The 21,872-nt window shown below is 46.2% G+C and overlaps 1 protein-coding gene across 2 annotated transcripts in view; it reads right to left on the reverse strand.

Moving 5' to 3' along the window:
- Window positions 1–4,378: 4,378 nt before the first annotated feature.
- Window positions 4,379–21,872, reverse strand: part of Ddx1 (ATP-dependent RNA helicase Ddx1) — a 42,861-nt gene continuing 25,367 nt past the window's right edge. For both annotated transcript variants that reach the window (XM_077640913.1, XM_077640912.1), the window contains 9 exons: window positions 21,674–21,733; window positions 20,758–20,950; window positions 17,853–17,944; window positions 14,014–14,086; window positions 12,878–12,950; window positions 11,875–11,917; window positions 9,480–9,578; window positions 8,906–9,026; window positions 4,379–4,620 (listed from right to left, as the gene is read on the reverse strand). In XM_077640913.1, coding sequence (XP_077497039.1) covers window positions 4,493–4,620; window positions 8,906–9,026; window positions 9,480–9,578; window positions 11,875–11,917; window positions 12,878–12,950; window positions 14,014–14,086; window positions 17,853–17,944; window positions 20,758–20,950; window positions 21,674–21,733 — 882 coding nt within the window. In that variant the 3' untranslated portion in view covers window positions 4,379–4,492. The remainder of the gene's footprint in view (window positions 4,621–8,905; window positions 9,027–9,479; window positions 9,579–11,874; window positions 11,918–12,877; window positions 12,951–14,013; window positions 14,087–17,852; window positions 17,945–20,757; window positions 20,951–21,673; window positions 21,734–21,872) is intronic.

A 21,872-nucleotide genomic window follows, 5' to 3' on the forward strand; every position in this document is an offset into this window, starting at 1 on the left:
ACTGCACGGTGTTTATCTTGTGAACTATGTATGCAAGGTCTGCCACACTGCTATAGCAACTTTACCCCACATGCTCTGGGACTGTAGCAAAAACCCTGACGGTGCTAACTCCGGAACCCTCCCGCCGCGGTGGGCCGCTGCCTTGCGCAGCCCCAGCCTCGGTGACCAACTCTGGGCCGTCCAGCAGGCCCGCGAGGCGACGGCGAGGCAATACCTCGACGTCCCCACGTGGGAGAATTAAGGCCCCGTCGGCGAAAGCTCTGCAGTCCGACTTTTAAAGTTGTTACCAACCAAAGTCGGCCTTCCCTCTCCCCCTCCCCCAACACGTGATCACACAACGTGATAGCATGCGGTGATATATCTATCCCCGCTGCCTGCGCGCATATGCGCGAACCAGAGCGGCAAACTTTAGCTCAACCTCCATGTTGTAGACGTCCGCGCCATGGGCAGCACAGCAAAGGCGCGCACTAAAACATGCCAACACCAAGTACGGATGAAGTGCGGTTTCAAGAGCACTTGGCTTGCGAAGGCTGTCCGCGTGGCGTCGCGCTCCCTCCCGAGTTTTTTTTTTTTTTTTCCTCCAGTGCTTCAGCTCGATTGCTCACGTTCCTGCGTTCGTTTTACTCTAGATAGCTCTACGGGGAATCTGTGTCTAAAGTTACTGGAACTATCCGCACGCCTGTTCCATGCATCGCCATCGGTGTAAACACCTGCGAAGATTTCCATTAACAGCTATCCTTGCAAGAACTGCTGGCGTGTCCAGCAGTGTGGCCACTTCTCGATCACGCATATTGGAACGAACGAGCTGAGATGGCGGCTCAGAGGCAAAGTGCCGATTTACGGAGCAGCAGCGACAACTTTAATTACTTGGCAATGAAGGGGAAGCAACAGCGCCGCAGCGCTCGTTACATTGCCATTGCGCCAAATAGTTCGTTCGGCCACACGACAGTGCACAGTGCTCTCGCAGCGGTACCTTCCCTCCGTTGCTCTTCACATGGCGGCATCTGTGGAGGCTTCTTCCAACTAGATATGTGCCCATCGAATTTGTTATAATCTCGAAAGCTGTTTTTTCCTTGACTTTCAACATTCAAAGCTGGCAGTTGTGTTAGAAATATGCCTTAAATAATGATTGTTGACAAGATACAATGATTTAAGAGCGTATGAAGAGAAGACCAGAAGGCATTTCAGCTCGATAGCTTCCGTTCCATCGCCAGAAAAAGTCGGAGGGTAGAGCTCGATACGAATCTTCGTGCTCAGTTCTGTAGTATGCTAGTTTGCGCGTACTGTGGCAAAATCAATGGTCTCCGCCATTCGTGTTCTATGCTGGTCCGAGCACCACAAAAGGAAGCAGTTATCTTTCTCCACTCGTTTTCACTTGTGCATAAGACATAAGAAGAGAACCAGCAGGTTTCTGCCGGAACCAGTTGGCCCAGTGCAGAAACAGCATGTTTTGCCATTGGGCCACATTGGCCAAGTCAAAGCAAGTAAGTTACTTGTAGGGACCGAATGAAACCAACAGGTACCAGAAGAAACCAGCAGAATACCAGCTGGAAATATTCACTTTGGGCTTGGACCCTGGAATGATTTTGATGGTCATATATTCTAATGCAAAAAATCTGTAGAGGTGGTCTTTGTATCCGAGTCAGATTTAAAAGCTCTGCATGGACCGTATAATTTAAATAATTAAAAAAATTGCTGCTTGCAACTGGTTAGTGCGACACCTGAGTGTTCTTAGCTGCTCCTATTCATTTGACACAGAGTGCGGAATCTGGCAGAGCCTTCTCATTTGGTGTGCCTATATGGCTGGAATAGGGCAAAGCGGTGCAGTCTCAACCCGTCTTTCTTTTTCTAGCGCATCGGTGTGTATCAGTCGAGCCTGCATAAAAAAAATATTTTTGACATAAACACAGTAATTTAGGCCTCAGGAAAGATAATTTGTTATGGTATATTTGGCTGAGCCGCATTGCCTCCGTGCCGGTGCTTAGGAAGTGACGTCAAATACTACACGAGTGGTACGTTCACTCACACCTCAGCCGAACGTGCGAAACATTCACAGAGTGCCGTTGCTCTTTCTGCCCTCTGTTGACCGTGGCCTCCGAGACCATCGCAACTCTCAGAGGCCATTTTAACGAGCGGCTGACACCAACGACTGCGGTCAGCAATTCGTGTCGTTAGCAACAACCTCTTCAGTAACAGCGCGCAGGACCAGCGTTGATAGAAACGGTGGGAAATGAGGGAACCACGAGGATGCTCGTGAAATACTGCGATTGTGCTTGTGCAGGTTTGTCAGACACAACACCACGGCGTTATGCTTGCCAGTTTCGATGCATACGCTTTAGAGCAGCTAGAGTAGAGTAACTTACTAGCTAGAGTAGCTTCCCAAAATAAATGCCAACAATTCTGAATCCAATCTCAGCTTCCCACACTGTCGGTTTATTGATATATCTTTTAACCTATGCTCACGTTGACAAAAAATGTATGATGTCATAAAGTGCAGGCATTCCGAATGAAGCGCATCTGCTGTTCGCTGCGCTAAAAATATTGATAAACCTTTCATTTTTTCACAAGGGCAAGGCACATGGCTCGCCGGCTGGTGGCTGCGTGATTGCAGCACGAATAAGTGCATTGCAGCCGCTACAATATTAAACGTTTCCTTAAAATATGCCAAACATTGTGATGCTTCGTCCGTTTTTTTCTTCGTCGATGCTTCCTATTGGCCTCTGTGTAGTGAAATTGTCTGCGCCATCTGCTAGCACACGCTGCACGACAGGATTGCACCGCGCTCCACCGGCGGTATCCACGATGGCACGCACTCGTGTCGTGCTCGTCCCAGCCGAACGTACGGCACTGCACGAGTGGCATCAAGCCGAAAATGGGACACCGCACAAGTGCGTGGAAAACTCCACGTGTGTCGTCAGTCGAAGACACCATTAGCTTCTACAGGGATGCGCAAAATTTCATACAAATTGTCATAATTGATAAAAACAACCTCGAAATGCCGGCATTTTTCAGGTAAACGCCCGAAGGATCGTTCAATCTGTGTTTTGAAGACGCATATTACACCTGCGGTTGCACCACAAAAATTGATGTTGTTACTGGTGGTGAAATCTGTCTGGCCAAAAATAGTGGACCACTTGCTACCCTGCTCACTGTTTTGAGAAAATTTTACTGCATTCGCTTTATGGCACTGCTGGCACGAAAGATGGTAAATTTACCTGTAACAAATAAATCATTGCAATGTGAGCATACTCGCAGAAAAAGCTAAGAGTTCGCTTTTTATAAAGTTGTATATAAAGTGTATTAGAGGGTTAATGAAAATAGCTTAAATATTTTTACGGTGCAGTGATGAGTGATGGAATACCATTCGCTCATGTGCTGTTCCCAACCTCAGTAAACAAAACTTCATGGTTCCTTTAGATTGTGTCTGGAGGAAATCCGCTTAGAAAACAAAGCATGCTTTTCTCCTCAGCAACAATTGATTACTGCACACTAGAATAAAGTGTTCCTTTTCGTAGTGCTTTGGCTTGTATGTACAACGCGCAAGTGTACATGTTCTAATTACTACAGCTGTCCACTCTCGATACCAAACTTACACGTGCAAGGTGTGATAGAGCCGCGGAAAGAGCTGTAAATCAAATTGCACTTGCACATGTACTTGCACACACTATTACGGAGCCTCTGCACACGCACAAGTCACATTTTTTTTAACAAATTGGTCAATACTGAAATGCCGTTAAATGAGGTAGCGACTGAATTTGACCAATAGATTTGCATCAAGTTATGCTTCCAGCTTGGATGTTCACTATCACTGTTCAAAAGGTTTATGAAGCTTTTGGGGATAATTTAAGTGAGTTGAACATTGGCACAAAAAGTTTTGGGACTACCATTTTCAAGGATATTGCAACAATTTTAATTAGGATGCACTTATAAAGCTTCTCTGCCATTTTGAATGCAATGCTGACACTGCACAACACATCAAGTATTACCACGCTGCCAATCAAGCAGGCACAAACAAGAGTGCTAAATAATGCAAAAGCCAAGCCAACAGGTTCCAAAAATGTTCAATCTGGTTGAGCGCCTTTCGTATAGCCGAAGGTTACAGAAATCTAGAAACTGGAGAGATTTAGTTTACCTATTTCTCACACCTTCCTTCTGGAGTGCTTGGCATCATCTGAACTTGACGGACCGCCCATGGGCACTTAGCGGAGCAAGTGCTCCCTTTTACTAGGCCATTATTCTGGCCTAAAATGTAGTTTTTCCCTTTTTCTTCTTGAAATTCAACTACCAGCCAGACTACTTTATCAGTTGCTTTACAACCTGTTGTTGATGGACACAGCAGTATTCAAACATACATCACAAGGCATGGCAAGAAACAAAGTGCATGCCAGTATAATTTATTAGACACCAAACATGAACACAAGGGAACGCATGCCCTGAAATGCCAAGGCAGGTACAAGCTGCGTCTCCTCCCAAACTGTCAAGGGATGGGTTTCTATCTGAGAAATGACTGGTCCTTGAGGTAGTAACGCTGAATGAAGATGGACTGCGACTTCTTTTCCAGAGCAGCCAGTTCCTGAACAGCTGGAGCCATCTGTGCAGTGTGCGTAGCATACGAGCTCCCTAGAGGGAAAGAATAAAAATGTGTACATGTCATTCGCATGCCCTAACATTCCTACACAAACAACTACCCTATTTACGTGCATAATTTGCACCCTCGCATAATTTGCGCACCCTTAACTTATCACCCGGGTTTACAAAATTTTGTACTCATATTTTACACACCGCGCTGAGCTAGACCACCATCATGCGTGCGGGTTCTACCCTATGGCTCTACCCAGTAGCATTCGGCTATTCCGCGTGTTTGTTCGGAAGGCTTTTTGAATCTTTTGTGCACTGGGCGTTCATGGTAGTGTCAGGGGCTGCTGTTACAATCGCAGCGGCACCAGCGGCATCGCCACTCGGAACAGCCAGCAGCGCTTCCAGGGAGGATCGGCAGCTGATAGAAGAGCCAACACCACTGTTTGTTTGGCTGATGCATGTGACTCGACTGCCGGCTACGCTTTTCTTGGTGGCTCTGACGGCTTGTGTTCGGTTGTGTCTTGCGATGGGATATCACTAATATACGGCAAGTTTCAAAGTGCTTGTCAGCGCCTTATCACGGCGCGGAGCAGCAAAGCCAGCGAGAATAACCGCGTGCGCACAAGTTTGTCCATAGATGACAATCGTTGTGTCGGAAAACTTGTGCGCACGTGGCTATTCTCGCTGGCTTTTCAGCTTCGCGCTGTGATAAGGCGCCGACAAGCAATTTGGTCGACGCGCGCGTGGTACTGTTAAAGAATTGCGTGGTGTGATAATTGATTTATTGATTCGCGGTTGCTTTCCCGGACGAAGCTCCGAAAGCAAACTTACAGGATCCGGAACTACCGAACAATTGGCTGGGCCGCAAGCGATGACGCTGTTTTAGTGTCTTATTCAGCTTCGTGCATGCACCTTCATGGCATCCCACAAGGAGGGGGGGTGCAAGGCCTTTCATTTAGAGTGAACTTTTTTTCGGGGGGCGGCTAGCGTGGGGTGCAGGTCCGGGTGCTGACGTATACGCAGCAAAATACACTATATCTATATTGCACGTTATGACCTTTGTGGAGTTTTTTAAGTCGCGCTCGCGAAATCCCCGCGTAATTTGCGCACCCCCTTCTTGGAGCCCTAAATTCTTAATAAAAAGTGGGCAAATTATGCGCGTAAATACGGTACTTTAGATTTTTTAAAAATGAGCTTAACGCCAGTTTCTTTTGTGAGAAGTCGATGTCAAAGCAAATGCCCACCGCTTAGAGCTGAACTAAGAGCAAAAACGGAAACGACGTAAGACAAACTGAATTCCCTGCAACACCTTGACACTGTGAAACCAACATACCCTATTCTGCTTTTCCAGCTTCGAAAATTACAACACTCACAGAAGATTCTTGACAGCATCTGCTGCATATGTGAAAAATCAAGTGCTAAGCTGAACTATTTTTGAGCTTGGCTAGCAGCCTTTAGCAGCATTCTAAACAATGCTATTTCTGTTACCAGTAACTAAATGGCCTTTTTTTTATGACACTGCAGCTAAATTTGGAAAAAAAAACATATTTAGTACAAAGGGTAGAAAGAAAACAATGCTCCGTAATTTTTTTTATCTTTCCAGGAAAACGAGAATTGTAGTCAAATCGCACAGAATTAGAAAATGGCGTCTCCCATGTTTGTCGATTCATTTTCGCCACTGCCATATAAATGGCACTGTCATACATCGGGGGCTTCTTAGCATCTTCTGAAAGCTCAGTACATGGATGGAGGTAAAATGCAACTGCTGAGGCAGTAATATCCACAAACATTTGCTTGACTGCAGCCGTTGTGAATTTGAAACAGTGTGACACTAGAAGAATTTTGTGCTTATGTTATGTGTGATGCAAGCTGATAATGTAGCTGAACCTACATTTTTGGAGTTTTTCTCGTGACGAGAAACCTTACAGTTCCATTTTTAAGACTGACGTAAAGTTGCAGTTAACTTCTGAAGTGTATTAAAGTATTGTCAACAATGTGGTAAAGTAACCAACAAGTCCACCTTCGTGATTTTACAAGGGGCTCTGAAGAACTAATGCACCTCAGTTTGTTTCTCAAGCACTATTTATTCAAAACTCATGAAGTGTGTGTGATGTACAGCCATATAATCTCCCGGAATTATGTTGGAGCATAGCCTCCTATATTTTCCATGCCTGGCAGCGGCTCAAAAGCGGCCGTTCATGCAAAATCAAGGCTACCAGCGCTCCTTGTGGGTGAACTGTGAGGCGGTCAGGAGAGGGTTTCACTACGCGCCAATGAGCGTGTGCTGCTGGTTCACATGTACTTCAATCTCTCTGCTGCGAGTGGGTTGTCTGCGATGCGAACCCCTCATCACGGCCAACGGCAAAATAGCGATGAACCAAGCGATGAACGATGTTACACGAGGGAGGGCAAGTCCGCCTTCCTGGCACTTGATCTGAACCCAATAAAATTTTTCTATGCTATGCTATGCTATTTTCCGATGACAGCGCCTCATTCATCGCCCTACGTGTACTTTTGCCGATCGCCGAGAAGTGGCGCTTGCAGCCTTGACAAAAAGCACGATCTTGGCGCCGATGACCAGGAATGGAAAATATAGGAGGCTATGGTTAGAGAAAAAAAAGGAGGTTGTCGAGATAAGTATAGGTTCGGCCATTATAATGCACCCATTGGGCCAACTATAGCCTCGGCATGTAAGAATCATCTTTTTTATTGTGGTGAGAAACTCGTTTTCACATATATGCCACCCGAAAGGTGCCCTTTAATGCATTCGCTGTTTCAGTTGTTGCAAAACACTCTAAGCAAGGAGCATCACTCTACCGTTACGTTCCAGCAGAAATGTAAGCTAGAGTGGAGTTTCTTATCTAGAGCTCTCTGACCCACTGATATCTTCATCAAGAACTCCAATCAGCAGTAAGACAGCAGAGTCCAAGTTTTCAGACTCTACTGTCAAAACTCAAGCACATGATTTCCACTGCTCCAGCCATTTATATGAGCAGATTTCGAGGAGTGAAGCTTTAAACGGGCAAAACTACATTAGCCCCTATTTTTTTGACAATCGAAGGTCAAGAATTGCATTTTATAAATGAGATTTCAATGTCTATGCAAAATGCTTTTGGAAGCAAGATATCCCACGCACTCAATGCTCGCAGTACAGAGAATCCTCATTAATTCGACCCCTTCGTTAGTTTAGAAATCAAGAAATTGGCACTGCTGGCGCAGTCCCAGCCAAAGCCCACGAACATCCACGTCATCAGATGCCCATTAATTTGGAAGCGGGCGGGCTTGCACCCGTTCATTTGGCCTGGATCCCGACAGGGAGGGGGGCACATCGAGGTATTCCCAGCACGGCCAGCAACCATCCAAAATAGGCCTTCTCAAACCTGAACAGGGTTCAGTGTTGTTCTTGCATTTCTGATGTGGGCGCAATGCCAGGAGTGGTAACAAATATAGGGCCCTGACGCCAGAAAATAGTCTGGTTGCCTTTCAGTTCTGCTCCTCCGATTTTTGCGCCCTCTCGCAGTGGCTACTGGCCAGCCAGCCAGGTGTCAAACGTAGATGTGTGCTGTTTCGGATGCCAATTGATGTGTTGCTGGTCTTTCGCTTTCCATTTAGAAGGCATCACACCATTCTAGTGCAGAAATGTTTCCCCTGCTTCCTTCTGAGTGATTCTATTTCAGTGCACTCAAAATGTGCACTTCTCATGCGCTATTCGTAGTTCGGGTGGTGGAGTCTCCTCACAAGCACCGATGTTTGTGAGAAGGCTGCACTGCTATTGCCTCGAAATGTGTATGAGGCCGCAGAGGTTTTTACTGTTTTGGAGCAGTTCTGCTCCGACATTTCCGACAGTGTCTGCACAACAAATCATTTGACAGAAAGTATGAAAAATCGCTGCTGCTGCAGAGTTTTCCATAAAAAATTGACGGTCATCACCCAAGTTTTCACCAAATAAAATAACTGTTATGCTAACAGTGGCAGGCTTTTTAGGACCATTCGACAATTCAAATACTTTTCCCAGTGCCTCGAAGTACAAATTAATAAGCTTTTTACTGTATAACCAACACACACAGAACCTCCCCACTGAATTTTGCACGGTGCACTCTGCTGTGCTGCTGCTTCCACAAGCAAGGAAACTTTGACATCTTGTTCATTCCACCGACCGACCGACCCCCCTCCACCCATTCGACTTTGTACATGCAACTTCAGGAAGATGTAAAGACCTCTAAGTCTTCAACAGGTTACAAATATTACACCCTCAAGCGCTCTCCTATGCCACTGACTCACCCAAGTTCTCCATACTTCTCCAAAAACTCTGGCCCGTGCCACTTACCCATCTCTCTGCGCTTTTGTCCATAGACCACCTTGCCGTCAAACTCATCAGCAGGGATCTTCAGGTCGGGCTCCACCTGCTGGATGGTGACATTCAGGTGGTCCTCAACGTCCGACAGGAGCTGCGGAAAACAGAACAGGGCAGGCAACAGGCCTGGTTAATGCAGCTACCAAGAGGCCGGCTGTGCTTCACCAAGAAACAAGGCCCGACAGCCAAATAATTACAAATGCAATGAGCACTAGACTATTGTATTTACTCGGACGAAGAACACACACACTATTTTTTAATCAAAATATAAGCATTTGCACATTACAAACACTCCCTTGCCCATGTTTCTGCAAATTTTTCGGGAGAAAAACTGCATTCATCATGTCAGTAAACATGGCATCGTGAGAGCCACCACGCAAGGACTGGCCGATCTGGTACATCCCAATGGCAAGATGAGCTAAACACAAGGGGCATGAAAGTATGGAGCATGTAAAAACCGCGAGTCTGCAAGCAGGAACAGTGACAAGGCTCCATCACGCACTGTCGGGCACAAATTGACAACCACCCTCATTGCATCTTGGCTGACCTGTGGTTCGTTGTACCAGATGCAGCAGCCACCGCGGTCCGTCAGATTCGTGTTGCGGCAGCTCCGACTCTTGTTGCCACAGTTTGAGTGGTACCACACCTGGTGAACGGAAAAAAAATGTTAACCCGGATGAGTGAGAAAGTGAACGTCATGCTTGCGCAACTATAAAAAAAAGGATCGCAACCTAATTATCTTCACCAATGGCACAAAAGCCACAAGAAAGCAGCAAAGAAACTGCATATACACAGAGAATCAGCTGTTAACTGGTATAAGAAGAAAAGTAAAATCACTCCAGCTTTACTCTTACGACAGGCAATCTCACACTTTTTAACCCTTCGGGAATCCCTATGGCTCTCAATATATGCTGAGGAACCCTATGTGTCCCGGCTTTCTAGCTTCGAATACATGCAAAAAAAAAAAGCGAACAGGGACACCTACAATTCCATTAGGTGCTGGCAATGTGACATCATTAGCAGCTGTTAATGCCTTTACCAGCAGTGATGTCACTTCCGGTCTGGTGACATCACTTCCACCCAGCCAATGGGAATGCTCCGCCATGGTGACACGACTTTCCTCCAGCCAATAAGAATGCTCTGCTCTGGTGACCTCACTACCCCCTCCGGCCAATGGGCGAGTTTTACGACCTATGACTCATTTTATTTAAAAAGGAAAGCATGCAGATTTATGACCCCTCAATCAAACCCCAAATTTAGTTAATATAGGGACTTTTAGAATAGAGTGACACTATCAGTTAGAGGCACAGGGGAATAGCGGGACGGCAGTACGCATTTGCAGAACAATAACCAGAAGGGGGTTACCGTCCCGCGCCTGCGCACTACTGCCCCGCTATGCCTCTAACCGATAGGGTCACCCTATTCTAACGGTCTCTAATGACTGGCTGTACAGCGAAACAGTCTGATACAAGCAATTAGGGAATAGTCAGTCCCAAAATGTAGCAGGTACAGAAAAGTGGAGGATGAGGCATGTGCGAATTTAGGTTCTCGAGGTGCCCCGCAAAAAAGGCATTCCAAGGAAGCCACAGGTTCCCCAATATCCGGTCCGAGAGAGTTCCTGTTTTATGAGCTGTCAGGTTTGCACCTAATAAGCTATGAGGAACGCCATAGTGGAGGGCTTCAGAATAATTTCGACCATGTGGGGTTACTTAACGTGCGCAGATTTTGCACAGCACATGGGTGCCTTTTGCATTTTGCCTCCATCGAAACACGGCTGAGTCTGTGCCCTCTATCTAGGATAGAGTCTGTGCTTAGCAGCTGAGTGCCCTAACCATTGAACCACCGTGGTGGGTCAAAAGTTTCTTCCTTAGGTGCCTAGGCTCAGCAAAATAAGTTAAAACTTTAGCATGAATATTTAGATTGGAACATCGCTTACAAAAATAACTTTCAGAAACTATATTAAACGTACACGGAGAAACACCGGGAGCTTTATTTCACCTTTCAACATCTCAGGAATCATGCAGAGAAAAAACAGAATCATACTGCCGTAACTGATTACAAAATGCCGAAGAGATCATTGCTAGCAACTGCAAAATAAGTGAGGGCTGAGAAAATTAACCTTTAATATTTTGCCATATCTGACACCGCCAACACTGCCTCAGTGTCTGACTTAAGAGCGTTACCTAGGAGGGCTTCAAGGTTAGCAATGCTTTAACGATTTGTTTTGCAACCCAGAATCCGCATGCGCAGCGCCACCTTCCCGAAATCTTCCCTTCTAAGACACAAGCAGCGTCATCTACCACATGAATTTTGCACTACTAATGCAATTTACAGCCACCTTCGCTATATCCGGTACATTTCCTCGTTATATCAGCTAATAAATTTTATAAACATGTGCATTACAGCACGACGAATCGTTTGGCACCATCCAGAACCACCTGCGACAAACGGTTCGGTTGTAATGCCGTCTGAAGGTCCTCGGAATGCACGATTTGGGGCGAAAAGGTCGTCGGTGCGAATCCCACACATACTTTGGGCTTCATCTCATCAGTAATTTTATCCTCAGGAACATGCCAAGTCATTTGACACCACTTCGAACATTCTGCGTCAAGCGGGTGGCCTCCAAATTTTATGCAAATGGCGGTCCCGGAGAAGAGGGGAGGGGGGGGTCCACTTCGATGGCCGCTATAGTGGCACATATATAACAGATCGAAAGTATGTATATCAAATGAGGCACTACGTGCCCACTGTTGCTGTGTGATATAGTGTGGTCCTGTGGCAACTGTTTTGGTTAATTTGACCTTCATTGCAGACAGACGCGTCCGTGACAGACGTCAGTAGTAAGAGCTAACGCTCTTAAAACAGCCTCAGATGTTCAAAACCCTCCTGGCCAGTGTGCCCCACTAAAGACAAATAGCTCAGCAAAACATAAGCACGCTCACCTTCTCAGGAACAGCTGCAACAAGCGATATAGCCAAGCCCATCCTGATAATAAGAAAGATTAACAAGAGCTTCAGAAACAGTCCCGAACGATTAAACAACAGTGAATTTTAATTGTGTTGGAATGATGCGCAGGACTTTAGCAAACATGGCCAGCCACGTGGATTGAGCCATAAATGCAGTAAATAATTTATAACTGAAATTTCTTCTCGCATGTTTCAGTTTCAACAGCCGAACGGGGGCTGTGACGCAAGAGACAAGTAGAGGTCACGTGAGGCACACAAAAACTGCAATACAGTCACTGCTTTCCTCAGTCTGAATTCACCTCAACTTTTATGGAAGACTGTCTGCCAGCTGGAATTACATAAAATGAACAAGCAGAGATTTTATCAAACATTTTTTATGCCTTCTGTGACCTCGACTTGTCTATTACGTCACAGCTACCTTACTGTACTAACGTACAGTGCACCATTTCAGAGAAAAACCTGCGGTCAAAAATTTGGTGCGTCTACTCCTTTAAATGAACTGATAACTGACCAAAATGGGTCATGAGATCATGGTGGAAATGAAAGGATCTTGTCTCATAGTGTAAGAACTGAGCACTGCAGTATCGAAGTAACAAGGATTTCTAATTCTAACCTGGCATTGAAAATTGCATTAAAAAAAACACTCAAATGCCATCTTGTGGTGAAACCTTGTCATAATCGGTGTATCCCATTATATGACCAAATCTCAGTAAAATGTTACAGGTTTATGGTCAAGTACACAGTGTTTTTTTTTTCTCCTAGAATGTTCGTCATATTTTAATATAGCTTGCGCTCTCCCCAGTGCTCCCTTTGATGAAACAGCGCTCCCTTCGCATCGTCAATGAAGTGCATTTAGCTTTCGTCGCTAGATGCCGTCACAGAGTTTTGTATTTCTTGGACGAAGTGGTAACCACGGTAGCCTTAGCATCAATGAGGACTGTACATCTGGCCGGGCACTGAATGTGAAACACGGACCAACCTTTCAGCTCGACCCACTCTTCCGATGCGGTGGACGTAGTTTGACTTTTCATCCGGCAAGGTCACATTGATCACTGGGAAGCACAATGCAAATGAAATGTCAAGGCACCGCTTGCCTGCAAACTTCACCAGCCCATTTCACATAGACAGCAGCTATGAAAAGTGAACTAAGCCTCAAATGCTATACGGGGGCAGTTCAATAAGCTTTGCCTCGTTAGCACCGACACTTTCATCAGGCAATAGAAATAAAAAATGCTACATTAAGTGAAAGTACGGAATGCCCTGTTTTCCACAGTCCATGCCAGTTGTGGTGCACTTTAATGACTGGTCCCTGTGCGCTTGCATGGAAAAATGAGGACGCCTGCTGACAAGGCCAGTTGTGCACTACATTACTGTTTTCTTCACTGGATGCAAAGTGCAAACCCGTCCCATGTTTCCTCATCTCAAGAAACAGCCAGGAGCTCGACAGCAGGTCTGAACTGTAAGTGCAAAGCCCAACTGGTGTCAACAACAGCCCTCATTCTCCTATGACACAATGCAAAGTATACTGCGCTGTTGGCAGAAGTGCACACTGATTGATAGTTGGCGACCATACCAAAAAATGATGTGTCACTGTGTAACCCTGAATATAGTGGCTTTCGATTTCATCTCGTAATAAAAAAATTTGCAGCTCAAGAAAGAAAAACCTATCGCAAAAAACCCTCGTAACAAGGAAACAACATAGGTGGCAAAAGCATGAACTGTTCACTTCAGCTGCACAGGAGGTATCAGACGCGATCAAAATTAGCAGTGAGCACAAGAAAGTCCCACTTTTTAATCTTGATTTTTGTTTACACAGATTCTGCGGGACTCGTAATATACTCTGTTGATCATGAACAGGATTCCATGTTGCAAATGCACTATCTTCAGTGTAGTGTGGTAGTTCAATGAAATGGCCAAAACTCTGTTGCAGTTTTACGGATCACATTCGTCCTTCCCTGTGGTACTACTACTAGATGCACAAACTCTCTGTACCAAATGAAACATGTCACATATGTTTCTGACTCAGAATCACAAGCACCAACTGTAACCCGCAGAATGACTTGGTGCTTAATAACAGATCAAGCATTAAACGAAAAAAAATTTGGCAAAGCTCACCGAAAGGCACGCCTGAAACGTCGATGCCTCGGGCTGCCACATCAGTGCAGATGAGAAACTTGACACTGCCCCTCTGGCAGAGAGAGCCAAGAAATAAAAAACAATTGAGATTAAAAATTGAGAAAAACAAGCAGGACTATGCAAAGGTGAGTAGTATTTACATGATTGTAAGTCGACCTATTTTTCAAAATTTGAAAATCTGAAGTGGGGGCGCCGACTTACAACCGAAACGAAAACATTGCATTATAAATAAAGGCGATACAAACGAGATATCGGGCATGCTAAAGCATGGTTGCATTTTTGCTGCGCGGCTCCGTCGCATCGCTCTTGGTGCTGGCCTTGAGCAGCTGTTATGTCAGCGCGCAGAACTTGCATCCCCTCCCCGCACGGGTGGCGGCCGATGGCGGCTATCGATAAGCAGCAAACTGGCACCCCCCACTCCCCACACGTGGCTGCTGACTGCGGTTGCTGATAAGCGGCAGCGGCCCGATAACGCAATCGCGTTCTACGGGAAGCTCAAGCGTCCAACAAGTTTTCTCTTTTACTTTCAAATGCGCGCTCGGCGCTCAAGGGAGCGTTGATAATTGATGGAAGGGCTGCTGTTTCATTCGAGGCGCTATCCCCCACTCAGAACAGCAGCGGTACCGGGGAGTGTCGGTAGCCGACGGAAGAGCCGACGCCATTCACACGTAGTTTCTCTTTGGCTCTGACACATTTGACTACTGCCGGCCGCGTTTCACAAGTGTTTAATGTAGTGCTTCATCAGTTGTCATTTGTGCTCTAGGTCCAGCAAGCGACTGGCACTTGTTCACGGCTACATTCAAGATGGCTGCCATTCTTTACGCCGAAGAAATGAACAGCTGCGCGCCGGGCCGCAAGTTCGACGTTCGCAACGGGTGATACAGGTGAGGCAGCTGCAGCGAGAAAAATTTTCAGCTGTTCCACGCAATGTCCTGATGTGGCTTTTTGCGAAGTGCAGGATTTCGCTGGATCGCAGCAGTGATCACGACGGCAGCACTAATGAGGACGATGGTGCAAGTGACTGGTGATAAACGGCAGCTGCTAGATAATGATATCGCGTTAACTATTCAGGGCCAAGCTTAAACACCTCGAAAATTTTTTTTTCTTCGGAAATGTGATTTGGGGGGGGGGGGGGGGGGAGGGGGGGGGGGGGGGTCGACTTACATTCGAGTCGACTTACAATCGTGTAAATATGGTAACTCTGACAAGAGAATCTGAGGCTGCGGAATAGGAAATCGGACCGAAGACAGACACAGTATTATTAAGCACCACCTGACATTCACCACCGTCGAGTTATTTAACAAAGTTCAGTCATCAATAAGAACAAGCAAGCAGACAAACAATGACGCGTGTGCAAGCGGGTCACCATCTTGTTTGCAACTTTGTTTATGCAATGCTCCAAAACGTTTGTTTATGTGACTCTGCCTACTATGCTGCAAGCTACAGCAGTGACAGCTGCCCGAAAGCAAGCTATTAGTCTCAAGGTTATTAAGAGTCTCAAGCTAGAAAGTTTCATAACAGTGCTCAGTGCTAACATGCTCATTTTACAACAGTCGGATTAACACAAACCAAAGAATTCAGTAAGACAGTCAGTTCTTGGGCTTTCAGATGCCACTATGCGAATTGGGGCACTGCGTAACTTTTATTAGTGGTTCCCCAACAATGGAAGAAAAAAATCAGCAGCCCCTGCTTTCGTTGTAAAAGTAACAGAACTCAGCGAGAGCTGGGATGGGCTGAGCCTGCTGACTGATCATCAATCATTTTTATACCACCATGCAATGACAACTGGCTGCGTAACGATTTAACAGTGCCACCTCCTCGAGGCTCAGCATTGTCTACAGCATCCCTGCTAAGCAGACGCATTGCAATTTTGGGTTAAGGGGATGAAGAATACACCTGTGGTTAAGCAGACTTGTAGCGCCATCTCGTGCTAAGCATACTAAGAGAGGGTGGAGTGAAAGCAGACTTGCAGCACCATCTTGTGGTAAGCAACTAAACCGAATGGGGTGATGCATGCTCTTAAAGGGACACTGAGGAGAACTCTCAATTTTTTTTTTTTTGGTTAGCAAAATCTGATAGTTCGGCATTTCATGGCTTTGTTGCCGCTTGTCCGGGAGCGAAAGATGCATCTATTTCAAAAAAATTTGGATTCCAAGTTGAAAAAGTTTTTCCCGTCGCTCCGATTCAAACTCGGCGCCCTCTTATGACGTCATAGGATGGAGTGAGTGAAACGCGACGTAAACGCAGACTCCGTGATTTTTGGCGGGTAGCGGTGCGGTCTAGCAGCAGCCGAAATGAAAGCTACCGCCACCGCATGTCGAAGGCATCTATCGGGGGTCGCTACCGTCGCTTCGTTTACGTATTGCACCGGCGTCTTGCCAGCGTTATGATGGATCCCGTTCCCGAACCCGACAACAAAGTTCTCGCAAAAACTCCCGCCTGCATTTCAGCGGCCTCAACCCCACAGAGCGTGCAACACTTTTGAGGGAGCACGGTTAAGTTAGGCGCCGGCGGGTCATTTCCACCTTCCGCCGTGAGCAGCCGTTGCTAATTAAATATCTTAACACCAGTGCGGGGAGTCGCGAGGGGCGAGGACAAGGTCGGCGCCCATCGGAGGCTGGCCGAGGCTTTGGGGCCAATGGATTCTAAATCCTTGAACGGCGCTGTTGCACGGTGTAGCAGGCGGCGTCGAGGAGGTTTCCCACGGTTGCAAGGGCCAGGTTATTATATATATATATTTTTTTTGCCACAAAAACGGATGGGTGCTTAAGGGTGCTCGCGTTTAAAAGTTGGCGGCTTGAAAGTAAAACCGATGCATGACGCTTCAATGGGTTTCGCGCGTTTCCAGAGGTACGGGGTCCACTGGATTGGGCTCTCTCGCCCACTTGCATGTATCTTCAGATGTGCACTGTGAATGGGCTAAATTAGCTCGAATAGAACAGCTCCGCCAACCGCCGAAGCTATTGAATGGAGCCGCAAACAAACGAGTTGGAGGAGCGCGGAGTCACGATCTTGGCAGGTTTCAAATATTGAATCTTGAATCTTGTCTCCCGCCCCTAATAAACGATATCCATTAAGCAGTCCGAAATTGACTGGCACAACCGGGAACATTGTGCCAGCCGAGCGTACGGAGACACAAGTGCTCCTTATACTGTTAACTGCCCTGTACGATCACCGACCATCGTGCCATCATAGTTTTTCATTGACCGTGGCGATCATCTGACCAGCCTTAACAGGCTCCTTCAAATGTTAACTAGGACTTGAAGGGACACTTGGAGTTCCTCTGCTGTTCGGCACTTGTAAATCGAGGCGCGTCAAAAACAAAACCATGGGGCATGCAAAGCTCATAGACGCAAAGCGCCATAACAAATTGAAACTCTCCTGGCTGCCTGTGGCGCCGCCAAGCATCGGTTTCCTTTGATTCCAACATTCAGGTTGTCTTTTGCCTGTCTTCCTTGTGTGATAAAAGTGCACTATCGGTTTCAAAACAAAACTTACTTCAATATTGAACCACGTAACCTTCCTTTGTCAGGTCAGCCTCAGAGATTCGTGGCATCCATGGAGGAAGGAAAATTCCTCTAAGGTAGCGTCTCTTGTCCTATGACATCATCACACTTGTACTTGCGAGATTAGCCTGTGGCGGCGATACCTATATTTTGGTCCTTGCTATTTTCTACCTTACAAGAGCTTTGTTTTCAGTAAGAGTAGCATTTTTCGGATCAGGAGCTGGTATTCTATTGATACAAGTCAACTTCAATTTCTCCGCAGTGTCCCTTTAAACACAGCTGTCGTAAACGGAACACACAGATGTTTCTAACCTTGAACTTTTCCAGGTTAGCGTGGCGCTCGGGACCCTTCCGGTCACCGTGGAGGCAGACGCATGAGAATGGGTTGTCCCGGGAACGGGATCCTATGGGCGCCAAAAGGAAGGTTGTGCACATCATTGTGGCGATAGCTTTGCAGCACAGGCAAGCTACGACCCAGATTACAATAACACTGTAACCTTTTGGTGTTTAACGCGCTACACCCCCGTTCCAGTTGTCGTTTTTTATTAGTGTGTAGCGTGTTATTCACACCAAATGTACAACCAACTAGCTCACATTGCTGCCTTGCTTACCTTAGCAGTAGACAATTTACAATGGTAGGCAGCATGCAAGCAGAAAGAGTGCAGTAAACAATTAGATCTGCGACCTCATGGACGGATTCTTCAAATATGATTGTGCGCATAGGCTCCTGTGACAATCTGCAAGCCTCTTTGGCATGCAGCCTGTTGAGCTGGTAACCGAGCTGTGGGTTTTACAATTACCACAAACCCCAGTTTATAAGCTGCACTTATTTCCACGGTTTGTATAAAAAGCCCTTGATGAGACTCTGCTCATGCGTGCTATGACCGGAATGCCACATATATACCCTATTCTTGCGTGCCTACAATTCTAAGGCATATTAAACATACAATTTTAGTCATTAAATGAAAACTGCAATGCAAACTGTGCAACACGCGCTACAATGCAGCAAAACTTCGCTAATTCAACGCCCATCAATATGAACAGCCAGCAAGGTCCCGGGCAATGGCCACGTAAACCTATGGCTTCGGATGCTCGAATGCAGTTGTGCTCATACCATTCAATTCGGGTAGCCTCACAACAGGGGCTGTGTCGAGGTATAACTGGCACAGCAAGCGATTGCCCAAATAGACCCCCTTTTAAGAGTAAACTGCATAATGCAGTTTCACCCTCGCAACTCAGTCTTACCGCGCAACGGCAGGTGTGAAGACGCTCCGAGGGCCCCGTGGCCAAGAATAGTATGGCCACATAGTTTCGGTTTCGCGCCAGCTCGTGATGATGGTGGCTATCGGCCATGCATTGGGCATGCATTGGCCAACTAGCTGAGGACAGCTCAGTGCTGTTTCAGGTGCTGAGTGACTTGTCTCCGGACTTAATTTTTTTTTCTTTTCTTTACAGAAGGCGCCTACTAATCTGATGCTAACATATGTCTCTCTCACTACTGTTTGAGTGGCTATTCCCATTTCCAGTGCGCCAAAACTGCACACTTGTCAAAAGCTATTCGCAGTTTGTGCAGTGGAGTCTTGTCGCAAGAATGTAACCATTTGTTAGAAGGCTCCACTGCTAAGGCATCACAACGGAATGCTATGGAATGCGGAGGCCATCCCCGTTTTGAAAGTAAAGCATTTCACGGAAGCACGATGTTTTGCCACGGTTTTCACCAAACAGAATTACAGTGTAATCCACTTATAACGCTACTAGATACAACGATATATCGCTTATAAGGTTCAAGTTCTTTAGATTTATCAATACTCCCATTACCCCTATGTAAAAAAAAGCCGTTTATAATGATACAATTATTGGCAAAATAACGGACACAGCGATAGGATTGTGGCCGCACAGAAGGTGTATACCACCAAAATTTGGCTGAAAGTTTGATAAAAAATAATATACTTTGAAGTGAATGACGCAAAAACTCTGCAAACGGACCGGCATGACGAAATCCGTAAGGGAGCTTTGCATACGGCCTAGAGAACCAAGCGCTATCATCGTTACAATCACTGGTAGGAGGAGCTTGCTTGGCTGCCACTGCACAATGCTGTTGTACACAAACGCAGTTTCCGCCCATTTGTGCGTTCGTCAACTGGGTAAAAATGGCTGCGATAGAGCGCAAGGCGATATCTGACCCCCCCCCCCCCCCCCACACACACTTTGGCCGTTAAGATGGGATTAACTTTTTTTTTTTTTTTTTGAAGTGCTCGCTTTTCTTGGTGCATTCCCCCTTTCATGCTGTTGGCAGCACAGACCTTGACAGGACACTAAGATGCTGTGCGCCAATAACATAACAGTGTGCTTATCTTTTTATGGGAGCTCTGAAGGAGGTCACCAAGATGCGATAAGCCCTTGACAGGAGCGTCGGTGGCAGTGGCTACATGCATGGAGGAATGCGTGGGTGTTTTTTTGGTTTTGTTTTCTTTTTCCAGTCCAGATACAATGATAACCGGCTATAACAATCGGATTTCCCAGTTTTCTCAATATAGTTATAAGTGGATTGCACTGTACTATGAAGCAAACTGTTATGTATGAACTGTATGAAGCAAACTATGAAGCAAATGGGGCCATTCGATAATTAGACCTTTGGGAAATCTAAACTTTCCGTCTGGCTCCTTGAAGTTGTAGTCATTGAGTCTTGACAGTGCAGGTCAAGCAAGTGATGTCTATGCAATACTTTAGATTCAGGGCTATCCCAAGGATTAGTGCTGCTGGCACACTGTCGTCACCCTTACCTGACCCAGTGCGCAAATCTGTAGGCATAGCCTGCAATAGGAATATGGACAAGTGTCCTTCATGTATAAGATATGGTTGATATGTATCATACTGTCACGAAGCAATTGCAATATTGGCATGTTTGATATATAACAGCACAGAGCCACAATCAGAGCTGAGACTCAGCTTCTTCCAAAGACAAGAGTGGCACACGAGCTTCCCGACAAGAAGCTGCCCAGCAGCTATTGTAGCAGATATGGGATTATGGACCATACGCATGCTGTCGCCTGTGAATGGGATAAATCGGCCATGGTGCTGTACAGCCAGCAGGTGCTTTTGAACAGAAGTGAGCTCCATCCGTTATGATACGGTGCCAACCTCTGTGTTATGATCTCGACACTGAGAGTACCACTTTGACGATGTTTACAATGCGGAGCAGCAGCCTCACACTGACCAAGGTGATTCAGGTAGTTCTCGAGGTTATCGCAGTCCAGCTTGGTGCGGCAGAAGATGATGCCCTGATCCATGTTCTGCTGCTGGATGGCGCGCACCACGTACTCTCCCTTGAGGATCTTCACCGCCTCTGACAGCGTCTCGGGGGTATTGGCACCCGGCCGCACGTTGTCCCGCTCGTGGACGGCGTCCGTCTGGTGAGATCAGCATATGGGATGCAAAACACCTTGGTGGAATACTCTGCACATACTTACTTATACCCCACGACATTTTTTGGTAATGGAGAGGAAGCTAAGGAGCCAAAACGCCCCGTCTTCCTATGCAGTGCAACAAAATACCCAGTTTGAGTCAACACTTTTCTCTTAAAACTTAGTATATTGGCAATATTCGTTATTTAAGGCACATTACTAACACAACTGCCCCTTTCAACATTTTAAAGTAAAGGCAAAAACAGTTTCCTGAGATTGCAACAAATTTGTTGGGCATTATACAATAACCTCCTACAGATAGCGCCAGCTACACCAGTGACAGAATGAAGCAACTGCGCAGCAAGCAACGTGTCAGGCACACTGTCAAGTGGCCAAACTATTTGGCAGAATGAAACAGTTATGGAAGCTCCGCCCCAGTAGCTTTCCCATCGTTGCCAAGAAAAGTTGTCAACCAGTGTGCACTCTATCAATGAGCACTGACATTAAGCGCAAGAGTATTTCGGAGCCTATCACACACTGGTACCTTCCTATAGCAGCCTGCTATTTCAGACGGAGACTACAGGAAATGAACAAAGGTCAGTGGTTAGCTAACACCTTGGAATTTAATTTTCCACAAGAGTATGGAAGGCACCACAGCAGGAAAGGGCATATGAACAGGAATGGGCCATTAGAGTGTACACTTGAAGATCAAAATTGTTACACACATACCACAATATGCCTGCTGACGTTCATCCATGAGGTGTCCTTTCTCGGGTCCACAATGCACACCTAGAACAAAAAAAATAGTAATGCTAGGAGAAAGGTATCCATATTTAGAAACTTCCTGGGACCCCTTGCCCAGACAATTTAAGGAAAGGAGACATATCTTGGTGGACATGGAACCCGTCTAAGGCAAGGAAAATGAGAA

The sequence above is a fragment of the Amblyomma americanum genome, chromosome 10, assembly GCF_052857255.1.
Source record: "Amblyomma americanum isolate KBUSLIRL-KWMA chromosome 10, ASM5285725v1, whole genome shotgun sequence".
NCBI classification, from domain to species: Eukaryota; Metazoa; Arthropoda; class Arachnida; order Ixodida; family Ixodidae; genus Amblyomma; species Amblyomma americanum.